Source organism: Barbus barbus, assembly GCF_936440315.1.
Source record: "Barbus barbus genome assembly, chromosome: 2".
NCBI classification, from domain to species: Eukaryota; Metazoa; Chordata; class Actinopteri; order Cypriniformes; family Cyprinidae; genus Barbus; species Barbus barbus.
In genome coordinates, this window is record NC_136730.1 from 25,294,646 (window position 1) to 25,319,879 (window position 25,234).

The window sequence follows — 25,234 nt, forward strand, 5'->3', positions numbered from 1 at the left end:
CTCTCCGTGGGAGATTCCCCTCAGACAGCACAAGGAATGATCTGACACCCATGGCCAGATTTATGGAAACTGTGGGTGTGGATTCTGAGCGGAGTGAGTTGATATGTCCCGGTCTGTCAGCGGAGGCTACCGAGACTATAATTCTAGAGCGGTTTCTACGAGACACTTCATATGTGTCAATATGCCTTCAAATGGAAACTGTTTACTACCTGGTGTAGATGTCGTGATATGGATCCAGCTTACTGACCCATCGCTTCAGTACTGGAGTTTCTTCAAAGCCGTTTTTCAGAGGGAGTAACGCCAGCCACTCTTAAAGTATACGTGGCAGCCATATCCCTTAACCACACGTACATAGACGGCGTTTCAATGGGCCGTCATCCCCTGGTCTCTCGATTTATGCAGGGTTCACGACGACTGCGGCCTTTCCACCCTGTGCGAGTTCCATCATGGGATCTGTCCATTGTATTACAAGGGCTATCAGGACATCCGTTTGAGCCCTTGGAAACTGTGACTGAAATATCCTGACTCTAAAGGCAGTCCTATTGTTAGCTTTATCCTCCCTCAAGAGAGTTGGGGATTTACAAGCTCTTTCTATTTCACCTTCGTGCATGGACTTCGCACCAGGATTGGTGAAGATTTTTCTGCCACCAAGGCCTGATTATGTTCCTAAAGTCACTTCGAATCCTTTTCGCTTCCAGAAGATCTGAAGATCTATGTTGATCGTACAGCCCAATGGTGTGAGTCCGACCAGCTGTTCGTCTGTTTTGGGAGTAAAAAAAATAAAAAATAAGGGTCGTGCTGTCACAAAGCAATGCATGTCCCATTGGCTGGTTGAGGCTATATCCTTAGCCTATGAGGCGTGCGGACTCGCTTCGCCTTTAAGAATCCAAGCTCATTCCACGGGGGCGGTGGCTTTGTCGCAAGCCTTCCTTAGTGGATATTCTATGGATGATATATGTGCTGCGGCAGGATGGTCCTCACCGAGCACTTTCGTCAGATTCTAAAGCCTGGATGTGAGGATGCCCCCTGGCTCCCGGGTTCTTTCCGCTTGAGCAGATGCTTTCCTCGCATCCCAGCTATCTCAGGTACGTCAGGCGTGATGGTATAGCGTTCCCATACAGTGACGTCACCGCAGCATTGAAGTGACCTATGAAGGGGAATATCTCGGTTACGTATACCACGGTTCCCCGAATAGAGCACAAGATGCTTCGGTTCAGGCCGTTCCGTACCTTTGATAGTGTTTTTCCTTAGTCATGAAATCTGAGTGAAATAGCGTGCGGCACGCAGGTATACTATGCTTACGCATGCGTAAGGCGGTACCAAGCGCTATTTGGCTCTCTCACACACACCACATATTCTAGCAATTCAAACTTGCCATCACAGTCTGTTCATTGTCAAAATAAAATACAGTCAGCCAAACATATGTATCAATTTAAAGAGTCCATAGTATAACCAGTCTACAGCTGCTGTTATGCAAGCGCATTTTTGCGCATGTGAAGAGGATGATCTTTTCCGTCGATATGCGAACGCCTATGAAGCTTAGTCTACATTATAAATAATAGTTTAACATTGAAATACATTGCGAATACGGAAACATTGGATTTGTGCCGAATGAGAGAGGTACGTGAGCCCAACGGTACTTCCAGTTTCATTGTAGTTTTTTCATTCTTGATCTGTTCTGCATACCGTTACATTTACATGATTTGTTTTGGAGTGAGGGGAACTAGGCTTATGATTAGTTGTTTATAATTTTTTATACATTATAATATTTAACTTTATTTGGTATTATTTCTTGTATTATAACACTCTCTCCAAATGTTCCTGCTGCTCACAAAACAAATTATTGTTTTGTAAGTAGCGGAACTTTTGGAAAGAGTGGGTTAAGCAGTGGCACCAATCAACGAGAGCGATTTTGAACTTAGGAAGTTCAAGTTCATTGGTCAATAAAATGTTGAGGACCAATACATAATCTACAAATCATGCTCCAAATTAGGGCTGGGCGATATATCGTATGCGATGCAATATTGCGTAGCTTGTCAGTGATTTACGGCTCTGTGTATTAAATGCCACTCCATTTGAAAACAGGTGAAGGGGATTTACCACTAATCAAGGAACCGGCTTTACTGACGAGATGCGCATACATATCACATGAGATATCACCCAGCCCTACTCCAAATACATCTACATAAACCCGGAATCGCTCTGTCTCGTATGCATGCACGCACTGTCACAATCTGCACTTGTTAATGCCGGATCTTTAAAAACAAATACCAGAACGCAAAAATCCAAAATCTGACATTTTCCAGAACAGGATCCAGCAGGATCTGCCTCAAATTAAGCACTGGGTATATGTTACAATAGGCAAACAAGACAATTTTTTAGACATATTTTACATTTCATGCTAAGTGAAAAACATTTTCTTTGACATTTTTCATAATTCTGTAGTTTCCTACATTCATCACCTCCCAATGCTCCTCCACCATTCTCACATGAAGAGCTTCCTATGGCAATTGTTTATTGCACATAATCCCTCTTGAGGTATGTTTCATAACACAAACTTGAAGTGCTAAATGGTTTATCTCAGCTAAGATTCACAAATAACAGGGCTGCAAAGTCATGTAAGAACATGTTTCAGCAATTTGACATAACTTACATAACACTAGTTTCAGCTCGTCAACAGAGCCATAACGACCTCCATACTTTCCCTGATTTAAGTGATATATTCCAATGGCACTGTATGTTTGCTCCACTTGGTAAGATCTAGTCACGTACCTTAATGAAGAGCCGGATGATTCCTGTGGCTTTTTCAGAAATATAGTACCAGAAGGTGAGTTTACATATGGCACTAGACTCCTTCCACACAGAACTTCTCATGTGAACTTTATCACCCTTCAGTCCTACAGGAGTGGCTGCCAGATGTACAAAGTGGCCTGTGTAGAGAGAGACTGACAAATATAAATATCCATGTAATAGCTTTCATATCATCAGGTGCTCAAACCTAAATCCCTGGAAGCATTCGTCAAGATTTAAAGCCAAACACCTTTGCAATTTTGGCTGGGTCTAAGAACTCAATTTAGCCGTCTTACAACTAACAAAACGTAACAGACTGATAAAAAAAAATATCTGCATGCCTGCACTCCTGAAAGTTGTATTGTGCAAACTCCACCTCTTCCATTGATTAGGAAAACAGAGCAAGGATTTGTGGGCATTATTAGTCTAAAAAGCATGCATGCATGAGTATTTTAAATATTCACTGAAAATAGTAGGCTACACTAAGGAAACTTTGATGTTGTATTTTTAATGTAACATACATAATTTTTGATGCACTAATCCTAACCTGGTTTAAAACCAAATTAAAATCTAGTAATTCTGAAAATGAACTCAAACAGAGATGAAGCTAAAATGCAATTGTGTAAGCTATTGGAGTCAGAAATAATAGAAACTTGGGATTGCCAAATGGTGATGTATAAATCTCTGCCTAGGACATCTAACTGTCATCAAGAATGGCTTTCCCACTTACTGTATCTTTCATGGGATTTTGGGACTCAGACAGTTATGCTGATGCTATAAAATCTTGCTTATGGATGCTCATACACAATATCACAAGCTCAACTGCTTTATTAATAAAGATATCTTGCTGAGATGAAGTGAAGCAGAGCACCAAATCAATAAAGGAGGCTACACTGAAGAGACAGGGGCTTGAAATCATAAAACCATGTCTAAGACTGGCAAGATTTCACAGGTTAAAAGAGAAATTTACATTTTTATTCCACCAGACTGTGTTTATCATTAAAAAAAAGAAAGGAAGGAAGTTCCAAATTCAAGAGAAGGAGCCTGATCAGTCCTGTCAAACATTATCATAAATAGCAGTCATTGAGCCACCTCAGTGACAATTCTTCCGGCATCTCTCCTCCTTTTTCTATTTTTCCTCATTTTATCCAATAACCTACCATGATCAGGGGTTTTAGCTTGGATTTAGCTTGATTTTGAGCCAAGCAGAGGTCAGCGAACCATGTTCATTTATCATTATTCACTATGACTGGATGGGCAGGTGAACTCATGAAATGTATATATTAAAGGACCATATGTTAAACAACAAAAACAAATTCACTCGCTGAATGACTGGTACAACTATCATTCCATTCCCACCACCTCACTTTTATAAAGAGTTGATGACTCAGACTCATAGTGAGCTTTCGATAGATAAGCAGAAGCAAATAAATACATCTTAACCCTCTACAGGTATCTTCATGCTGCCAGCAATTACCAGAAAATTGCAGATGATAAGCAAACATTTCCACAGAAATAAATTTGCTTATTTCAAACATCTAGGTAGCAGGTGCAGGATGTGCTGCAATCACCATTATGAATGCTCTGTTATTTATGAAGTAGAGTACAGAACACTATTTAAGTGAATACACTTAAGCTTGTTTAAAAGGGTATCAAATATGTTATTGTTGGGTCAATGTGCTGTAGACACTTTACAATATGCTTCTTATGAGGGTCTTAGGGTGGCCATTTTGCTTAGGCCTCCATGTGAGATTCATGCATTTTTGCTGTAAATAAACAGTCTATAAGTCTTACCGCTTTCATTTTTAAGTGTGTGATCATGAGGAGGTCTGATCATATGAATGGAGCCGACTCCATGAGCCCAACTAAAGGTATCTGCCATGCTGTTTTTCCAACCACAGTGCCCATGTTCAAATGAGCAGGATGTCCCACAATCTAATTCATCTGTTTCATCTCCACAGTCATCAGTGAAGTCACATTTCTGCTCTGGTTTGTAGCAATTGCTATTGTTACACTGTAGAGAACCCAGTGGACAGGATCCTGTGAAAACACACACATAGATAAATATTTTAATGGGTAAAACAGATTGTGTTTATTTTATTCTGATCATCAAAATATGCTAATGTTAAGAATACTGAATGCTTGATTGAAAGGTCTCATATTTCACATAAATTCAAGAATTTATGTAAATTTGTGTAAAAACTTGAAAATTGTGAAATAATTTGATAAAAAACATTTTTTAATACATTTTCAAATGTAATTTATTCCTGTGATGTAAAGCTGAATTTTCCCCGCCTCTCTCAAACGCGTCGTTTTCAACTAAGTCCCTCCTTCCAACAAGTGCAGTCTGCCCTGATTGGCCAACTGACCCAGTGCATTGTGATTGGCCGAACACCACAAGCACGCGTCGGAAATGTAACACCCCTTACCATAATCGCGAGCTTCAGCTTTCAAAGTAAATATAAAGACATGTTAATAATGTCCTTAGTTTTACCATCAGTTCAAGCCGGAAAGGGTATGTTTGCACACAAGCCGCATTTAAGAAAGCTGACTCCACTGTGATGTGACCCTGTCTCTCTCTCTCTCACACACACGATGTGCAAAACTCCGCATTTGAACAGTCAATAGCAAATACTTAAACTAATAACAAAACATACTTACAGTCGCTGATTCAGAAGCACCAGATTGTCATAGCAAAGTCAGAATTGACCCTTTTTTTTTTTTTTAGAAATAGCCTCTGTGCACAGCCAGCCTTGTACTTTCCTAGGTTCACGAAACGGTCGTCCATAAAATGCGTTGCACAAATTCGAACATTTGGGTTGTACTGTTCTGTTGTAACCAAGTAATCTTAATGATTCCTAACTGCATCTACTTTCGGGAAGGCCAAATAAAGGGCTTTTGCTTTCGCATAGAAGCACACAGCGTCTCCCTGACATTGCTGCATCAACACTACTGCAGTTACTGAAACCATTGCTACGTCCCAATGTGCCTAAGTTACTTATTCTACGCCCTTAAAGTATGTACTGTTTTGGTGAAGAAAAAGTACACACTTCTGAGTGTGCAGTAGAAGAGTAGGCAAGCTTTGGGACATACTATCACGTCACACAACTGCGTTGGGCGGGACCGCACTGTCAAACTGGCCTGTCAATCATCTTGTCACCCTCCACGTTTCACTTAAATTATCTGCCAGTCACGGGTCTTTCATGCGGAGAACTCTGCTCATACTGTATTTTCTGCATAATGATGCATTTAAAAGTTAATGACCAAATGGATGTTTATAAAAGTTCACATTGCTGTTGCCAATGAAATATAACACCAGGGACGTGCACAGGAATTTTGAGGGGCAGTTGCTCTGCTCACCTTAACTACTACTAATAATAACACAGAAAAACATGACTTGAGTCATGAAAATCCCTACATCAATATCCCTATCAATATCCTATCAAGTCACTGATAGGTTTCTCCAAATTTACACACTAAACATGCAAAGCTTCAAAAGAGAAGCCGCCTATTAGGGGCCATTTCAACAAAAATCTTCAGAACTTCTTTCTGTTCGATTCCTATGTCCTTCTCTATGGCCAGCAGGAGGAGGTCAGACAGCCGCTCTTGACCACACTGATTTCTGAGCCTTGATTTGACCAGCTTCAGCTTTGAAAAGGATCGTTCTACCGTTGCAGTGGACACAGGTAGAGTGGCATATATTTTGATTAGTTTGAATAGTGTGGGGAATATGACATTCGTTTGTTATACATCACAAACTCAGCTTTTCCGACAACGTTGAGACGCCTCACCCGACAACCGCGACAATCTCGCGCCCGCTCATGCAGGCTCAGCTCAGGTGCCCGTCACGTGCAGCGCTGCAGCAGCCACATAAACAGAGTTTGCCCTTCCCCTACTGACTTTCACTTTCGGTGCCCGAATAGAAGTGAATGAGGCTTTTCGATTTTTTTTTTAATTATTATTATTAATCTAGGCCTACGTGAAAATCTGCATCCATTGTACGATGTTGTTGTTTTTTTCCTCGGAAGGGCAACGTGAGTCGAAAAGGGCATATGGGCAGTTGCCAGGGCAACCTGAGCAACCCCCCTGTGCACGTCCCTGCGAATAACAATAAATAATATTTTTTTTACCAGGTTAAATGTTGATTATTAGTAACTCAAACCCCTTTTTGCAAACCTCTCTACCTAATCGTCGATCGCATGCATCCGCCACGTTTGTAGTTTTTCTAACGCGTTTTATACGTGTTTGTAGTTCTGGACCGAATCCTTTGCCAAAGCGCAATGGATTGCGGGCAATTTTAGCCATTAGAGCGTGCACGGATCCACATTTCAAAAATCGACCTGAAATTTGGACTTTTGGCATACTCTTTTCAACATACTATGCTTTGGGACACACTTATTGTAATCGCACATACTATTTAGGATGGATAGTATGAACATTGGGATGCAGGGCATGCCTTCTTTCTTTGTGTGAACATTTGGGCGGCATGCAAATATTTCCATATCGTGACGTAGACATGTGGAGGTGTGTTTTAATGAGGCGTTTTAGCCCGGTCTGTATGTGGGATTGTGGGAGACTTTGAGCTTTGTAACTCTGCAGATCGTATAAATGCACAAACAGCTAACACACTAAAGAAAGGAAAACAAGAAATCGCATCATATGACCCCTTTAAAAGAGTTCTGCTGCTTTATATTTTAGTGGAAACTACGTGATGCGTACTTTCAGGATTCTTAAAAATTTAAATGAACAGCATTTTTCACCTTTTTATTAATTTAATGCATCTTTGCTGATTGAAGGTATTACTTTGTAAATAAATCTTACTGACCTCAAGTTTTTGAACAGAGTTCTTATATTTTAGTTTATCTTTATTATAATAGCATTTTATTATGTACTTAAAAGTCATAATTAGCATGAAATATTAAAGTATATTAAGTATTAAATATATGAACTCTACTGCACAGCCTCTGATTCTGCCTGCAAGATATAATGTATACTCATGTTTTGTTTCAAGGAAGAAAAAGATACTTTTCTACAGTTTCTCTACACAGCTTTTTTCTTTGAACATGCTATTGGAAAACAATTAAGCTAAAAAAAATAAAAATAAAAAGGATGTTCATTGTCAATAGTGAAGCTCATGGATTGATTATGCATTTGTGGAGCATTGTTATACATTTCCCTTTACACTGGTAGCTCTGCATATACAGTGCCCTCCATAAGTATTGGAATAGTAAAGACAAAATTGCTCTGTTGACTATGGAGTCAAGACATTTACAAATATGATTAAAAGATGAATATATGAGAAAACTACAGAATGTCACATTTTATTATTGGGTGATTCAACACATAGATGTTTTACCAGTTAAGAAGGTCAGCACTTTTAGAGTTTCATCTGATGTGAGCATAAGTATTGGAACAGATGCCTCACAGGTCTTTCTAAGTGATCAGCTGTGTTAATTCTTCAGATATTAAAAGCAGGGAATGTGTCGTATCAGTTATATCCATTACTTCTGTATTCTGAATCTTGCATTCGATGATGACACACAAACCAGGATGAAGATGAGGGAGCTGACTTTGAGAGAAAAGCAAGCAATTTGGATGCTAAAAGAAAAGAGGAAGTCAATTAGAGCTCTTGCAAAAACAAAGGGCACGGAGAAATCAAGAGTTTGGAAACCACCAGCGACACCAGCAACCAACAACGACCTAATCGGCTGAGAAAACAACAGTAGTTGATGACAGACAAATCATAAAAGCTGTGAAAATGAACCCTAAAAGACGTGTCTGTAAAATCACCAACAACTTCCAGAAAGCTGGGGTGATGCTCTGACAATCTACTGTCCTCAGGAGACTTTGACACAGAATTACAGATGCTACACAGCAAGATGCAAACCTCTGACCAGCACCAAAAATAGAAAGGCAAGATTAGAGTTTGCAAAAAAGCACAAAGGTGAGGCAGAAGAGTTTTGGAACTGTATTTATGGACCGATGAGACAAATATGAACCTTTATCTAAGTGATGGGAAAGCAAAGTGTGGAGAAAAAAAGGGAACTGCAAATGATCCCAAGCATACAGCCTCATCTGTAAAGCATGGTGGAGGTGGTGTCATGGCATGGGCATGCTTGGCTGCCTCTGGAACAGGCCCTCTCAAATTTACTGATGACTTAATGTATGATGACAGTAGCAGAATGAATCTGGAAGGGAACAAAACCATCTTGCCTACCAATATTCAAGAAAATGCCTCCAGATTCATTGGGAAGTGCTTCATATTGCATCAGGACAATGACCCAAAACACCTGCCAGTTCAGTAAAGGAATTTAAGGGCAAAGAAATGGAAAGTCTTAGATTGCCCAAGTCAATCTCCAGATTTAAATCCGATTGAACATGAATTTCACCAGCTGAAGAGGAGAGTAAAGGCAGAAACTCCCCAAAACCAGCAACAACTGGAATTGGCTGCATTAAAGGCTAGGAAAAGTATTTCAAAGGATGAGACCAAGAGTCTGGTGATGTCTATGGGTCACAGACTCACTGCTGTGATTGTGCTCAAGGGATCTGCAACTAAATAATAGCTTTTAATCTTTTATATCTGCCTTATGTTCAACTGTCCCAATAATTATGCTCACATCAATGAGTGGGATGAACTCTAAAAGTGCTGTTCTTTTTATTTGGTAAAACATGTATGTGTTGAAACGGCTAATAATAAAATGTGACATTCTGTAGTTTTGTCTCATATTCATCTTTTAATCATATTTGCAAATGTATTGACTCCACAGCCAAGAGGGCAATTGTGTCTTTACTGTTCCAATACTTTTGGAGGGCACTGAATATATGGCACCATTAGTGCAACTGTACCTGGAAGTAACCGGGGAGTGAAGTCTGTCTCAAAGCTGTTGCTAAGAATACAGCCTGATGAGAAGGTGATGTCATCCAGGCAGATGTGAACTCTGGTATTAAGGCCCACCTTGCCTTCAAACATAATGCGGAAGTTGTCAGTAGACGAGAGAGGCAGTTCCTGTCTGCTCCAGTAGTTGCCTTGATTTCCAGTAAGGTTGAGTAAGAGTGAGCGGTTGGAGTTTGTAGACATGTACACATTCAGAGTGCCAATTCCGTCACCAGACATATGGACGTAAAAGACCATCTTGGAAATCAGACAAAAAGAAAGAATACTTTATCAATAATATCCCAGTATCAAGGGTGCTGTTATACACAAACATACCACAGTAATCACAGCAGCACTGATGTTTAGACCAACAGTATGATTACTAGTTTAAAATTATTTATTCAACAGTTAATACCCATTAACTTACATTTTAGATACAATATTCCCAAATAGTTTGCCTATTTCTGCTCAGCCAATATAAAAGGCTTCAAATCAGAACCAAGCCTTCAATTAATCAGTGTTTTAAACAAACTCGTCGATTGAATGAGTTATCTCGCTCAAAAAAATGGATTCAGTTTTCTACAACGGTGTCTATCTGGTGGAAAATTTTCTCTTTTATTGATTGATTTAGCTTGTTATGGTGGCTGATATTCTTCTTCCTTTTCTGTATGTGTAAATGACTCCTGTCCGTAGTTGACTGACTGGTGACTTAGTGGAAGAGTTTGACTTTTAGGATGAGACAATTGATTCTGTCACACACAAATTTGCTACTTTTACTAAGCATGACACAAAATATAAAAACAACAACAACAACAAAAAACGCCTATGTTAATAATTGTAACTTACGATATTAAAAACATCTAACCAAGGCTGACAAATACACACAAAACTCCTCCTCTTCAGCTGCTTCTTGTGATTGATTTATGCAAGCTGAATGGGAGGACAATCGGGAAACGAGTCTCCATGGGCTAATTATCTCACACGCACATACACACCTCTAAAAAGGATGAAAACACTCTTTCAAGTCAGAGGAGATCCAGAAACATGATTGCCTTCACACACAAACTGATGAGAGCTTTGAAAGATGCTCCTCTTTCTCCCACAGACATTTTGTGTGTGTGTGTGTTTGACAGGATGATTGAGTGCTGCCGGCTGGCTCAGTGACTGAGTTATGTGCTTCACAGTAACAGAGACAAATCCTGACATTCACTTCCCCCCATTATATTCAGCAAAAGCTATGGATCCAGCAATGCAGGGGAATTAAATATCCTCATTGCGCTAATGATCAAATTGGAAAGATCAATCTATAATGCTTTTCTTAAAACACAAATATTCTTCACATAAATTCCTCTGTATTACCCAGGGCCATGAAGCCAGCTTGCTGTAGGGAGGAATGAGAAGACTTTGTAGAGGCAAAGCTTTTTTGGACCGGTAGATGATCGGCAGCTACAGTGTAACATTTTGAGAAGTTACATGCATTGCTGGGGGATTTTTGAAATTCACAGCAGGGAAGCTACACAAATGCTGCTGGCTCCTATTTTCAGTGCAATGTTGCAGTCACCTCTGAGTTGTAAAAAAAAAAAATGTATAAGTGGTATTACTATGAAACTGTGAAAGACCCAATCAGGAAAAAAGCCCAGTTCCCTGTCGATATTTCAAAGGGAGTTTTTCCCATCTTACGCCGCAGTACTCGTTCCCATATCTCAGGGAACCGAGGTTACGATAGTAACCGAGTACAATTTCATGTTTGTGTTCCAATATGTGAACCCAAGATCAGATTTATCATTAACATCTTCTAAGATAAGAGAACTCATTGTACTATAAAAACATGACAACTTTGACTGTAAAAAATTATACTACTTTAAGTACTTTATTCCTCCTAAGCCAATAAATAGGATTCAGTCTGTTTAAATTTAAATTTGTCTGTTAAAAGACAAAAAAGTCTGTTTAAATTATATGTCCATTAACCTTAAAAAGCCTTTTTGAAAATGGCAACTCCCAACTTTAAACTTCTGCAAGATGCTGATCTTATTAAAAAAATATAAGTTTACTTTGAAAAAAAAAAAAAAGGAAGCATGAACAAGACAAGAAACAAACAAAAGGCATCTACCACTGGTCAAATCTATGAAAATGTCATCATCCCTGTTCACTGGTTTTGTTTTGTCTTTTTTTTTGTTTTTTACTTTTTGTTAATTGTTTCCATTGTATTGTACTGAATATAATGCAAGTACATACTCATTCTGGGCTTCAGTGAATTAAACACATAAAATGCCAGTGAGCACTCACTTTGCAATCTCTGCTGCAGTAGCGGAAACGAGGTCCTACAATTTGGGCAGTGTGTCCAGTTGTCTGTGGGAAGGACCCATCTAGATATAGATAGTGGCCCAGTGGGTTGCGGAGGGTGTGATCAGTGGATGGTCCAGTCCCATGTGTGTGCATATTTCCTGGTTTTATCAACCAATCAAAACCATCATCTTGGCTCTGTCTCCAGGAGCAAAGGTCAAATTCGAAATTGCAGCGACCGCTAAATCCCTCTGGGGAAAAAACATTAATACTGTTAAAGGGATCGTGAAATATGAAAATTCTGTCATCACTCACTCGCTCAGCCTCATGCTGTTTCAAACCTGTATGACTTACTTTCTTCTGCAGAAAACCAAAAAAATAAATTAACACTTTAAAATAGGGAACACTTATTCACTAATAACCGTGACTTTTCCCTCAATAAATTCCTAAGTTAATAGTTAGTGAGGTAGTTGTTAAGTTTAGGTATTGGGTAGAATTACGGATTTAGAATAAGGTTCATGCTAACAAGCAACTAGTTAAGATACCCTAAAATAAAGTGTTAGCATATATATATATATATATATATATATATATATTTTTTTTTTTTTTTTTTTTCCAAAGAACTTTGCAGTTTGAACAACATTGAAGCCCACTGACTTCTTTTTTGTTGTTTCACATAATTAATAAACACCATACCGGTTTGAAAAGACATGAGGGTAGCAAATTGTGACAGTATTTCGATTTTAGGGGGAACTATCCCTTTAAAACAAACACAAATGCACATGAAAATACATTTACTATGGTTGCATATGAGGTGTAAAATTTTCCATACACAAATTCTAATCACTGAAATACAGTTGAAAAAAAATGACAGGGAAGAGGATGATGGATTTGTTTCTTACTGCATATGTAATGATTCTCATCCGAGCCATCTCCACAGTGATCAATAAAGTCACACAAGTTGTCCTCAGAGATACAGTGACCGTTGGCACAGATGAACTCGTTGTTACGACAAGGAAGACCAGACGTTATTGGAGGGGCACAGTCCACAAATGCCACGTCATCAACAACAACATCACCCATGTAGCTGATGCCTCGCTCGGCTCGAAGACCCACCTATTAATACATTCATAAACCAAAATATGCATGCTTTTAACCTGCGGTAATCTACATCATCTGCTCCACAATACTTTCCATACGGCAGCATAGTCAAATGCACAAATCTACAAGCACACATTTACTCTATGAGACATATCAGGTAAACAATCTAATGTGAAAATATGTCACTCAAAATCAATTATCTTAAAAGAAAACAAAAAACGTGTGTAAAGCTGAAGGAAAAAACTATACATGGAGATTGTGAATTGGAAGTGTTTGAGAGCTGCTGCATACTGTGGCCCTGTCCCAAATGGCACACTAAACCCTCACGGTCTTCCTCTGAGTCCACACTTTTCGTGACATAATGCCGCTTTGACTGTCGAGTAGAAGTCTGCCACGGAGCTCACCCCAGTACGGGCTCGGCAGCAGTGCAGACCGAGGGTGCATAACAGCCGCAAAGGGGGTGCTCGTGAGCACCCTTCTGAATGCTAAAATGAGGAATGGGATACCCTATGGTCTCGTGGACTTAACGGACACGCGCACGCAGCGGCCATTGTAAGTCCGTAAGACCACAAGTGCACATGAAGTTTTCCATTTGGGACAGGGCCTGTAAAGAGCACTAAGGCCCCTGATAGTACACAGCAAAAGGGCAATCAGTACTAATGAGTGAGGGTGTCATGAAGTATCCAGTACAATGAAGAACTACATTTGTAAGAGTGTTTATATATGCAAGGGCCAGATGGAGAAAAGGTCATGATATTTCTGCTCAAGCATCAACAGTCCAAACATCAGCTTGACACTTTAACATTTTACCCCACATTTCAGGAATACTAAACACACAATTCTCCGATCACCTTTATAAAATCTTTATAAAGTGTCATAAATACTTTTTTTAACAAATTTCATAAAATGTGTTTACCTGGTTGACACATAAACTATGGTTCAAACTATGGTTTGGGGTCGGTAAGATTTTTATATTTTTTTATTTGAAGGATGTCTCTTATGCTTACCAAAGCTGCATTTATTTGATCATATACAAAAATACAGTAAAAATAGTAATATGCATAAGCTGTGATACCTTTTAAGAATTTTTCCAAGAATAGAAACTTTTCTATTCTATAGAAAGAATATAATTAATTTTTTTGCAGTTGTTTAGGCACAGCTGGAGAACCAAAGGAAAAAAAGCTGGACATTCAAAAACTTATTTTTTCATTTATTTATTAGTCCTCACTCATATAACAGAAACACTGACCTGAATGTTATGACGGATTCCTACGAAGACCTCACCCCGCCTCCAGCTGTTGCCTTGGTTACCACTTTGGGACCAAACTTCATGTGTGACAGAGCCTGATTTGATGAAGACCTGCACATACAATTTTGAAATTGTTTTGACAAACTGCAAATTGTTCTCTGGAAAATTCTTCATAACAAGCATTTTAGACATTGAACACAATGAAAGACAAAATGAAGCATGAAATTTATTCTGTCACATTAATAATATGTTTTGATGGTTTCTAGGCATGGGTTACCATTGCAGCAAATGAGTAACAATTATATTCATAATTTCTAGATAACTGCACCTGCAGCATTCCAACAGTAAAGCCACTCATGTGATACCAGAACACAAGTGTACACTGGGGTCCTGTTATTTTAATGGGAGCAGTCAAGAGATCAGTGGTATGACCATATCCTCCATTGGAGCTGTCCGCAAATATATACCAACCCTCTGAAGAACCACTGCAAAAAGTACACATATACAGATGAGTATACACAATAAAGCTGAAAACACACAATTGCATATAAGCAAATTTGACCATGCATTTATAAACGAAAGCACAAACACATTCCAGCAAATAATGCTGTTTATTGCTCACAGTGTGTGGTCGTTAGCAGGTCTGTGGTTCTCTTCTCCATGATGAATACTCTCCCCTTGTCCTGTCTGCCAGCGAAAGGAATGAGGAGGAACAGGAGTGGCCGGGACACTTAAATACCATCCACACAGAGCATCACCTTCAAAATCACAATACTCCTTCACTGAAAACAGACGAAACAGTAATATCAGAAGGATCGATGATGGATGCATAATTTGGGATTTGTAAAATCTTATTTATATTTTTAAAAAAGGAAGCCTCTTATGCTCACCAATGCTGCATTTGTTTGATAAAAAATGAAAAATCATACAGTAATATTACTGAATAATATTACAATTTAAAATAACGGTTCACCATTTGAATATATTTTAAAATGTTATTTAATCCTATGATGGCAAATCTGAATTCTCAGCATCATTACTCCACTTAATCATTCAGAAATCATTGTATTACGCTGATTTGTTGCTAAAAACATTTTTATTACTATCAGTCAGGATTCTTTGATGAATAGAAAGCAATTATTTGAAAAAACATTTTGTAAAATTATAAATGTCTTTACTGTCACCTTTTATCAGTTTAATCCATTCTTGCTCAAAGTAATAATTTCTTTCCAAAAAAAAACAAAAAACCTTTTGAACAGTTGGTAGACAGACATTTAAGATGCATACCACAGTGCTCTTCATCAGAGCTATCAGAGCAGTCTGGTTTGAAGTTACACACTTGACTGAGGCTCACGCACTCTCTTGTAGTTGAGCACACAAACTGGTCAGGAGGGCAGCTATGAGGGGGTGTTGTTGACAAGGTGGGGATAGGAGCAAAGGTGCTAGGCTCCTTTGAGGGCAAGTCACCTACATATACAAAGATATACACACATAAATACTTTAAAACCCAGAATTTTAACATCCTGTAATGGGCAACTGGATCCATATTGATACCAGTCCTAATAAGAATGTAATTTTAAGGATTTTGTTTTTTTAAGGAAGCTAATTCCATATAAATTTTCCTTCACCATCATATGGCTGACAGCCAATGAAAGACAGATCATCTATGGCAATATCGCCGCTGAAGTCATCACCAACAGTTCCCTCCACTAAAATCTGTAACAGCAAGAAAGAAAGAAAGAAGAAAAAGAAGAAAAAAGAAAGCAGAAAGCTTTATTTTGCAGTGTGTAACAACAATCTAAAAAATAAGTGGACTATAATGGGCATATCAAGTATGTGCTTTGGTAATGCCTTTTCTATTTTATTACCAAAAAAAAAAAAAAACTTACTTAAAAAAACTTACTAGACCATTAAAGCGGACACATTATGAACAAGCGAATCACTTAATTATAAGGACCACTGGATTTATAACAGTTGATATCAGGCTACATTTAGAATTCATAAACCCTTATTAGCGACACCGGTGGCCGTTAAGTGAACTGCAGCCAGCAGCTTGCTTGTGCTCGCACACGTGCACATGCAGCGTACAAGAGACCGAACATGATTCAGTGGCTTTCAGTGTTCTTCACTTTGAAGAAAAAAGTTGGAAATACCTTTGAAGCGATATACTGTTATTGAACATCTAGACGCCGTCCACCCTGATGAGAGCGGTGACTAAAATTAACCATGGTTTTATTGTAGCAAAAGTGTAGTAACCTTGTTATTTTGGCGTATTGATTACCATTTGTATAACCACAGTTTTACTACAAAATACCATGATTAAACTATAGTAACCATGGCTTTTTGTTTTTTAGTAAAATCGTGGTTTATTGTCTTAAGGGCAGTTCAATAAACAAGAAGTTAATATTAAGTAACTTACTCCAAACAAACCACAAACAAATTCTGCTATTCCTGAATGTGTGTTTGAACGAATCGGTTGATAATCACTATAAATGAATAGTGCTCATAAAGTGCTGTATTAGATAGTATTCTCAATTGAAACGAGTAGAGGCTTGGACCTGGAAACAGTATTACTTGTCACAACTTAAAGGATTAGTTCACTTTTAAAAAAACTTTTGCTGATAATTTACTCACCCCCATGTCATCCAAGATGCCCATGTCTTTCTTTCTTCAGTCGAAAAGAAATTAAGGTTTTTGATGAAAACATTTCTCCATATAATGAACTTCAATGGGACCCAAACGGTTCAAGGTCCAAATGACAGTTTCAGTGCAGCTTCAAAGGGCTTTAAACGATACCAGACGATGAATAAGGGTCTTATCTAGCGAAACGATCGGTCATTTCAAAAATAAATAAAAAAGTTTAAGTTTTATAAGCACAAATGCTCGCCTTGCTCTGTTCTGTGATGCGCGTTGTGACGTCACGTAATACGCAATTACGGTGAAAAGGAGCAAGGCGAGCATTTGTGGGTCCCACTGAAGTTCATTATATGGAGAAATGTTTTCATCAAAAACCTTAATTTCTTTTCGACTGAAGAAAGAAAGACATGGACATCTTGGATGACATGGGGGTGAGTAAATTATCAGCAAAAGTTTTTTTAAAAGTGAACTAATCCTTTAACAGGTGGATTGAGTTTCCCTTATAAACGCTGAATTAACTCGCAAAGGCACTTAAATATAAATTTTCCTCTTATCCCATATTATTTCTTTCACAAAAGAGAATGCAAAAGCATTGAAATATAATTTTTTCCTAGCGTCTACATTTTTTTTGTCTGGAAATGCAGACAAGTGGACTTTTGTACCACATATCTGGAATGACCGGAAGTACATGATATATATTATAGTTTATAATTTAATAAGCTTGGAAAATAATTTTAATATTGCTAATACTATCCTACACTTCAGCATGCTTTGTGGTGTCTGCTGAGACAGTTACTATGATTGCTCAGACTTTAGTGCATGCATTATCAACAGAGTGAATGTATGAGTATAAAATTTAAAGCTGGAGCAGCCAGTTAATCAAATGATTCAGCACACAAGGACAACATTAGACTCGTACACTCCAGTCCTCATAATTCTGATCAAAACTCACCTGAAAGTGGTGGGCGCTGTTGATCAGCAGTGTCTTCCTGTGCCAGAAGTTGCCTTGTTCACCATAGCGAACCCACAACAAGTTTCCCCGGCCACTGTTACGTGTGCGCTTGTACACAGCCAATCGAAACACATGCTGGCCAAACATGTGATAGTGGAACCTAAAAGCACAGGGTGGTTCAGATTCAGGACCTCGGCGAGGAGTTTGGAGAAAAGGCCGACTGATAAGAACGGCTGTGTCTTTGAACTTCTGTGGGTCTGAAGATTCGATATAGAGGAAGTGGCCATCTGCATTGGCTCGTGTGTGGTCCTTCCATGGGCCTGTGCTGAAAGTGGGAGTGGGTCCTTGGATACGGGTCCAATCAAACATGTCTTCCTCATGTTCCTGAGTCCAACTACACAGGCCTTCCTCAAAGTCACACATTAGCTCTGGCGCTGATAGGAGAAGAAAAGATCACTATCAACTTGACTGCTAACGTCAAACAATATAAACTACTTCAATGACCATTTAAAACTCCACAAATACTTACAGCAGTTTTCCTCATCTGTTCCATCTCCACAGTCATCAATCAGGTCACAGATCTGGTAATAGTTCACACATGCTTTGCTCCGGCTACAGTGAAGGTAATTAGGAGTTGGGCACATCTCCACAGCTTCAGGCAATGAGCAGTTATGGAACATAATATCATCTAGAGCGGAGACTCCTTCATACACAGCCAAGCTCAGTTTTGTAACTGAAATGTGGAAAGGCCTGGTCTGCCTGCCAATCTGGACGATTACAGGGTGCCACTTTTTACCTTGGTTGTAAAGTGTTTGCCAAAGTATAGTGCTGCTGTCTAAGCCCTCTATCACCATGTGCATTTCAGCAGCACCAACAGAATGGCCAGAATTATAGTGCCTGTAAGCAAATCAATCAATGTAAATACTAAATCTAAACAATGAATGTTAAAAAATATACTGCAGTGAAGATTATGATTTGTTTTCTTCGCAAATATTAACATATATTTTTAAATATATTATATTTTAATTAAAGGGATAGTTCACCCAAAGAATGAAAATTCTGTCATTAATTACTCACCCCCATGTTGTTCCAAACCTGTAAAACTTTTGTTCATCTTCAGAACACAAATTAAGATATTGTTGATGAAATCTGAGACCTTTCTGACTCTGCATAGACAGCAATGCAATTACCACGGTCAAGGCAGAAAAACGTAGTAAGGACATCATTAAAATAGTCCATGTGACATCAGTGGTTCAATCATAATTTTATGAAGCAATGAGAATACTTTTTGTGTGCAAAGAAAACAAAAATAATGACTTCATTCAACAAATTCTTCTCTTCTGAGTCAGTCTGCCACCATTCACGACAGCATCACGATGCATGCTTGTGATGCTTCTGACGCAGGAGCTGGTGTTCTAAAGGAGAACCTGGATGTGCTGCTCCTTGTTTGCAAGCAGAGGAATGCACACGTGTGCGTCATGGTACTGTTGTGAACGTGCATCAAAGACTGCCACGGAAGTATTATTGTAGCTTCATAAAATTACGGTTGAACTACTGATGTCACATGGACTATTTTAACAATGTCCTTACTACCTTTCTGGGCCTTGAACGTTTCAGTTGCATTGCATTGCTGTCTATGGAGGGTCAGAAAACTCTCAGATTCCATCAAAAATATCTTAATTTGTGTTCCGAAGATGAACAGAGGTCTTGTGGGTTTGGAATGACATGATGGTGAGTAATTAATGACAGAATTTTCACTATCCCTTTAATTTATAATTCATGTATTTTACTAGCTTAGAATATATTTGAATAAAGCCAGAGCCTTACCAGAAGGTCATGACACAATCTGAACTTGTTTGCTGGAATGTAGGACTGTGCAGCAAAGCCTGCTGGGACAACCTGCTGCTCCTCTTGAAAATAAACATGAAGTGGCCTTAAATTGGGAGAAAAATAGATAGTAAAATATAAAAAAAGTATTAACAAAACCTGAAAATGGAAATGGCATTTGCAGCCATTACAGTAATTCCCATTTGATTCACAAATCTCCCGGAGGCCAAACATAATTATCTACATAATACGAAAAGCAGCACTATTTTTCTTTGGCAAAGCACTGAAATAAACTAGCCTAATTCTCACACAATTTACACTCCCAGGTGATTTGTAGATAAACATTATAAGTTAAATGGGATTTTAAAAAATGTTTCAGTGCTATTGCAAACTAAGGTTCTTCATGGAGAAACAGAAATGTTAGAAAATGTGCACATGGAGTAAGTGGATGTGTTTTATAGGTCAGAATTACAGTTTTAGTATCTTTTGGGAGTGAGAGTAAATTAAATGTGAGACAAAATCATTTCATGATTTATTTAGTCTGTGTATGTATATGACAGTGCCCTCACCTGCGCTTGTGTTAGTAGAGTGGTCCTGGGGTGGTGTTTGGTCTGCATAATCTATGGCGACTCCATTAGCTGAGCCTCTCACCCATTCAAACCCATCACCCTGGACAAGCTCATACCAGCCACATGAGTCGGACTCGAAATCACACTGTGCCGCTGAAAATCAAATTAACATCATGAAATAATAATAAAACAATAAATTAAACATAAAACCACCCTTCAAAATATAGAGAAAACAGTTAAACCCTTCAGAATATCTTATTTATATTCAAATGAAGAAAGAAAGCCATATAAAGTAAGTTTGTAACAACATGAGGGTGAGTAAATGATGACATAATTTTCGTTTATGGGGGAACTTTTTCATTCATTGCACAAAATAAAGTATTTGGTATCAATCAAGGTAAATATTTCATAAACAGTGATATGGCTCATGTTCCAGTGAAATCATGCAAGCTGTTTTAAATTTTCGAGTCTCCAGTCTTTTAAGTAAGCTATTTCTGCAATAAAAATAACTGTAAGCGAATGATACCTGGACATTCAATTTACAAATAGCTGTGCACAGTTACGTTAAAAATAAGATGGATACTCACAACATTTGGCCTCGTCCTCTCCGTTGGGACAGTCTAATGAAAAATCACACACTTTCACCCCATCTACACATATATTTGCCCCACAGTGAAACTGAGATGGGGGGCACTGAGTTGGAAGAGGTGCCTTGATGTCAGTCTCTGGAGAAAACAATAAAGCCAAAATACATATTTCATAGAAAAGGTAAGCAAAAGGTCAAGATGGGACTCATAAAGTGAAGAGTGGCTTAGAGCTCCTTCCCGCGTTATCATGTGAAGTAGATCTGAACATGGGCATATTATTATGATTAATCTGACTGTCCAGAGTACTGCTGAAATAAATCACAAAAATGCGGTCTCGTAACACACACACATTTACAACTAAACACATAAACCTCCCTTTGAAACGCTTGGTCATAGAAAATCAACCTTGTTCTGTTCTGTGCAGATCTGTATTTATGGCGGAAAATAAAGCACGATTATCTTTTCTCATAAATAATTAAGCATTTTTTGTGACAAATGTGTAAAATAAAAGTTACTGACTTACTGCAAAGCTGTGTCAGCAATTACATCTTAAAATGTAGACCAATAAAATCTTTAGAAGATAATAAAACCCACCATGATTTTGTCAAGGCATTTATATATACTCGAAATTAAAAATGTCTCTCCCTCTTTCTATCATGGCTGAGCTGTAAATCAGAAAGTTGCTGAGGTCCCCTTCTGCCCGTCACTATTGTCCCTCTGGTGTCATAGTCCATCCAGCACAGGCTATAAATGTATTAGACCTTATTTACAGCTTTATATTCCTGCATCTCACACCCTTCAGAAATTTCTAAAGCACAGCCATCACATAACTTCATCTTTGCGTCTTTACAAACAGCTACATTATATCCCAAACATGGACGTCTGAAGGAGGAGCATATTCATAGGAAACAGAACTTTTATAATGCACACATTCTGATGATATCAGGGGATTTTCCATACTTTCATCAGTAGCATGCACATGAGGCCCTCCATCAAAAAAACTGTCGATATTTTGAGACCCTTTTTAATACTGTTTTGTCTCTAAATAAATTGGCTTTACCTGCTGCAGTTTTGTTCACAAGCTGTATGTGCAATAAAGAGCTGTTTGATCATTGACAAAAGATAGAAGACATTTGCATTTCCTACAATAAACTGTAGGTAAATATCCACCTAATCCACCGCTCTTTTCTAAAATATCCTGTATTCCTATTATTATTGCAGTGTGAGAGTCCAGTGCAAACAATTCAAGGAATAGTTCACCCAAAATGAAAATTCTGTCATTGATTACTCCTTCATGTTGTTCTAAATCCATAAGAACTTTGTTCATCCTCGGAACACAAATTAGGATATTTTTGATGAAATCCGAGAGCTTTCTGAGACTCCATAGACAGCAATGCAACTGAAATGTTCCAAGACCCAGAAACGTAGTGAGGGCATGGTTAAAATAATCCATGTGACATCAGTTGTTCAACCACAATTTTACGAAGCAAAACGTTTTCTCGTAGCTTTGTAATATTACGTTTGAAACTGATGTCAAATTGACTATATTAACTAAAATTGTTAAAATAGTTAACACAGTTGAGTCTGGGAACGTTTCAGTTACATTGTTGTCTATGGAGGGTCTGAAGGCTCTTGGATTTAATCAAAAATATCTTAATTTGTGTTCTGAAGATCTTACGAAGTTCTTACGGGTAAGTAAGTTTGTAACAACATGAGGGTGGGGGGAGTGAATGTACGATTCTCTCTCCACCTTCAATACCACGACTGAGGTGAGACTCTTGAGCAAGGCACTGAACCCCCAACTGCTCCCTGGGCGCCGCAGCATTGGCTGCCCACTGCTCCAGGTGTGTGTGTGTGTTCACTGCTGTCTAAGTGCACTTAGGATGGGTTAAATGCAGAGCACAAGTTCCGAGTATGGGTCACCATATTTGGCCACACGACGCTTCACTTCACTGCTTTAAGTGTCCATCATTTGTACCCTTCTATTTGGACTGATCATTGAATATGGTGTTGTGCCCTGAAGTGCCCTTCACAAGCCAAATTATCCTTTATGGAACGCAGTGCTTTTTGCAAACCAGTTTGACCGATTAGATCAAAAGAGTGATTCATTTGTGAATCTGGCTTTGCTAGTTCTGATTCTAGACAGTGTAAGAAAAAGTGATGAGGACGTGTGTCCCGCACCCGCTCCCATTCTATAATTGATCACCATTTGCTCAGGATGTGATTATCCCAAATGGTCGAACAACATAACTTGACTTTCTTCTTTTCTATAATAATTAAGACATTTTGGGAAATGAGCATGATCAAACATACGTTGTGAAGTGGAATCTGGGTCGGGGCAGACTATAAATTCTTACAACAGCTAACATGTGACTTGATTGCTTAAGTATTATCAAACAAAATGATTCTCAGGTCAGTATACATCAATCCCACTGACACATAAGGATTTATCAGTAACTTTTACTGGGACACTCTTGCCCCAGTAAAAATGGTCTAACAACACCGCAGAATGATACTGATGCTCCACAGAATAAAGTCAGTCATACAGATTTGTAACGACAAATATAATTTCTAGGTGAACAACTGAATTAGGTGAATTTAGGCAGCCTTATTGGATATACATGGTGCCCTGAAACAGTCCAGACTGTGCAGACTGATTTGCAGAAAAAAGCACTCTTGAGAAGACATATTATTGTTCACCCACCTACTGCTACCACACATCCTCTGCTGAAGGACACATCATCAATCGCTACAACTTCATATGGGTCACTGCTGTTGAATATCAATCCTCTAATCACAACCTGTAGATTCACAGTGATTTGGGTTACTGATTGAACTATCCACCATACATACCAAGCAATAATACCCCTTCCCCCACATACAGTACATGCACACCAACCTTAAACTCCTCTCCGCTGTTTAACACCACCACTGTTCGCATCCAGGGAAGAGTGTGTGGATCAGGATTGGAGGTGGACTGAAACCAAACCTCCTGCATCTCTCCCGAAGATCTGAACTGGATCAGAACCTGCAAAGCCCCTTCCAGCATCCCAATATGACGATAGAAAGTTAGCTGTTCAAAGGAAAGGACAACAAAGAGAGAGAAAATATAAATCCCTCAAAAGAACATGCTATGTGAACAGTCCTATGTGAACAAAGGATTCGAGAGGTACATTGCTTGCTTCATTACACGTTGAGCTTTAAAGATGAAACATTAAAGATATTCAGCATTTGCTAAATGAAGCAAAATTAATGCTGAAAGCATCTCATACTCAAAGCAGTTTTGTTGTGAAGTGAGGTTATGTTATTGCATCTTACTGCCAAGTTCAATGTCATCTTATTTTCGTTTAAGCAGAGAATCACTCAAAATGAATTACTCCATATTCGATAACAGGGAATCTAAAACCATAGATCACAATGAGTGCATGCACTACCTACTGTGTCACGGCTCTGCATAACTCTTTGCTGTCAATAAGAGTGTGTAGCTGTGGCAGTGGATAAGTGCTCTACACACATAATCGAGGGCTTGAGACAAGCACTTAACAAGATGCTGCTTATGGTTTGTGGTAAACTCTACAGTATGCCTCTCTTGACAAAAAACAAACATATTGCATTGGTTCATTTACTGAACTACTAAAATAATTGTTCATATACATTTTTTAATAGGCTATTTAATTTGACACTGGGACTTTTCATTGTTTTTATCACCCCGCTTGTCTGTGTTAGTTCAAGACACACTGTCAGTATCCGCATTAGTGGTGATGATTTGTCAGCAAATCTTTAGCAGGTTTTACATCAGTCAGTGGTGACAAGTGCCTATATAAGTGAACCATTCCGTCAGCCTATTCATTCAGGAACTAAGCCAGAGTAAGTCATTGAATCATCATTCAACCAATTTGTTCATAAACACTGATTATGCTGTGGCTTTGTTCTAAACAATTTTGTTGGCAGAGCCGGCAATACTGTGTCAAAAGTCAATATTCATTTTTAACAGTTGTATAAAACCAATATCACACAGTTAGGTATACAGGTGCTGGTCATAAAATTAGAATATCATGAAAAAGTTGATTTATTTCAGTAATACCATTCAAAAAGTGAAACTTGTATATTAGATTCATTCATTACACACAGACTGGTATATTTCAAATGTTTATTTCCTTTAATTTTGACGATTATAACTGACAACTAATGAAAGTCCCAAATTCAGTATCAAAGTCACGCTTGAACAAGAGACAGCGTCAGAAGCGTCTTGACTGGACTGCTGCTGAGTGGTCCAAAGTTATGTTCTCTGATGAAAGTAAATTTAGCATTTCCTTTGGAAATCAAGGTCACAGAGTCTGAAGGAAGAGAGGAGAGGCACATAAT

The 25,234-nt window shown here is 38.5% G+C and overlaps 1 protein-coding gene across 1 annotated transcript in view; it reads right to left on the reverse strand.

The window, feature by feature from the left end:
• malrd1 (MAM and LDL receptor class A domain containing 1) overlaps window positions 1-25,234 on the reverse strand; it is a gene marked incomplete at its 5' end in the record, with an annotated part of 47,270 nt that overhangs the window by 18,119 nt on the left and 3,917 nt on the right. The window contains 17 exons of the mRNA XM_079434777.1: window positions 2,773-2,930; window positions 4,585-4,830; window positions 9,637-9,922; window positions 11,951-12,198; window positions 12,850-13,063; window positions 14,298-14,408; window positions 14,626-14,782; window positions 14,920-15,079; window positions 15,585-15,764; window positions 15,926-16,013; window positions 17,887-18,320; window positions 18,416-18,783; window positions 19,714-19,819; window positions 20,283-20,435; window positions 20,870-21,007; window positions 23,574-23,670; window positions 23,769-23,942. Of these exons, the coding sequence (XP_079290903.1) occupies window positions 2,773-2,930; window positions 4,585-4,830; window positions 9,637-9,922; window positions 11,951-12,198; window positions 12,850-13,063; window positions 14,298-14,408; window positions 14,626-14,782; window positions 14,920-15,079; window positions 15,585-15,764; window positions 15,926-16,013; window positions 17,887-18,320; window positions 18,416-18,783; window positions 19,714-19,819; window positions 20,283-20,435; window positions 20,870-21,007; window positions 23,574-23,670; window positions 23,769-23,942 (3,318 nt within the window). The remainder of the gene's footprint in view (window positions 1-2,772; window positions 2,931-4,584; window positions 4,831-9,636; window positions 9,923-11,950; window positions 12,199-12,849; window positions 13,064-14,297; window positions 14,409-14,625; window positions 14,783-14,919; window positions 15,080-15,584; window positions 15,765-15,925; window positions 16,014-17,886; window positions 18,321-18,415; window positions 18,784-19,713; window positions 19,820-20,282; window positions 20,436-20,869; window positions 21,008-23,573; window positions 23,671-23,768; window positions 23,943-25,234) is intronic.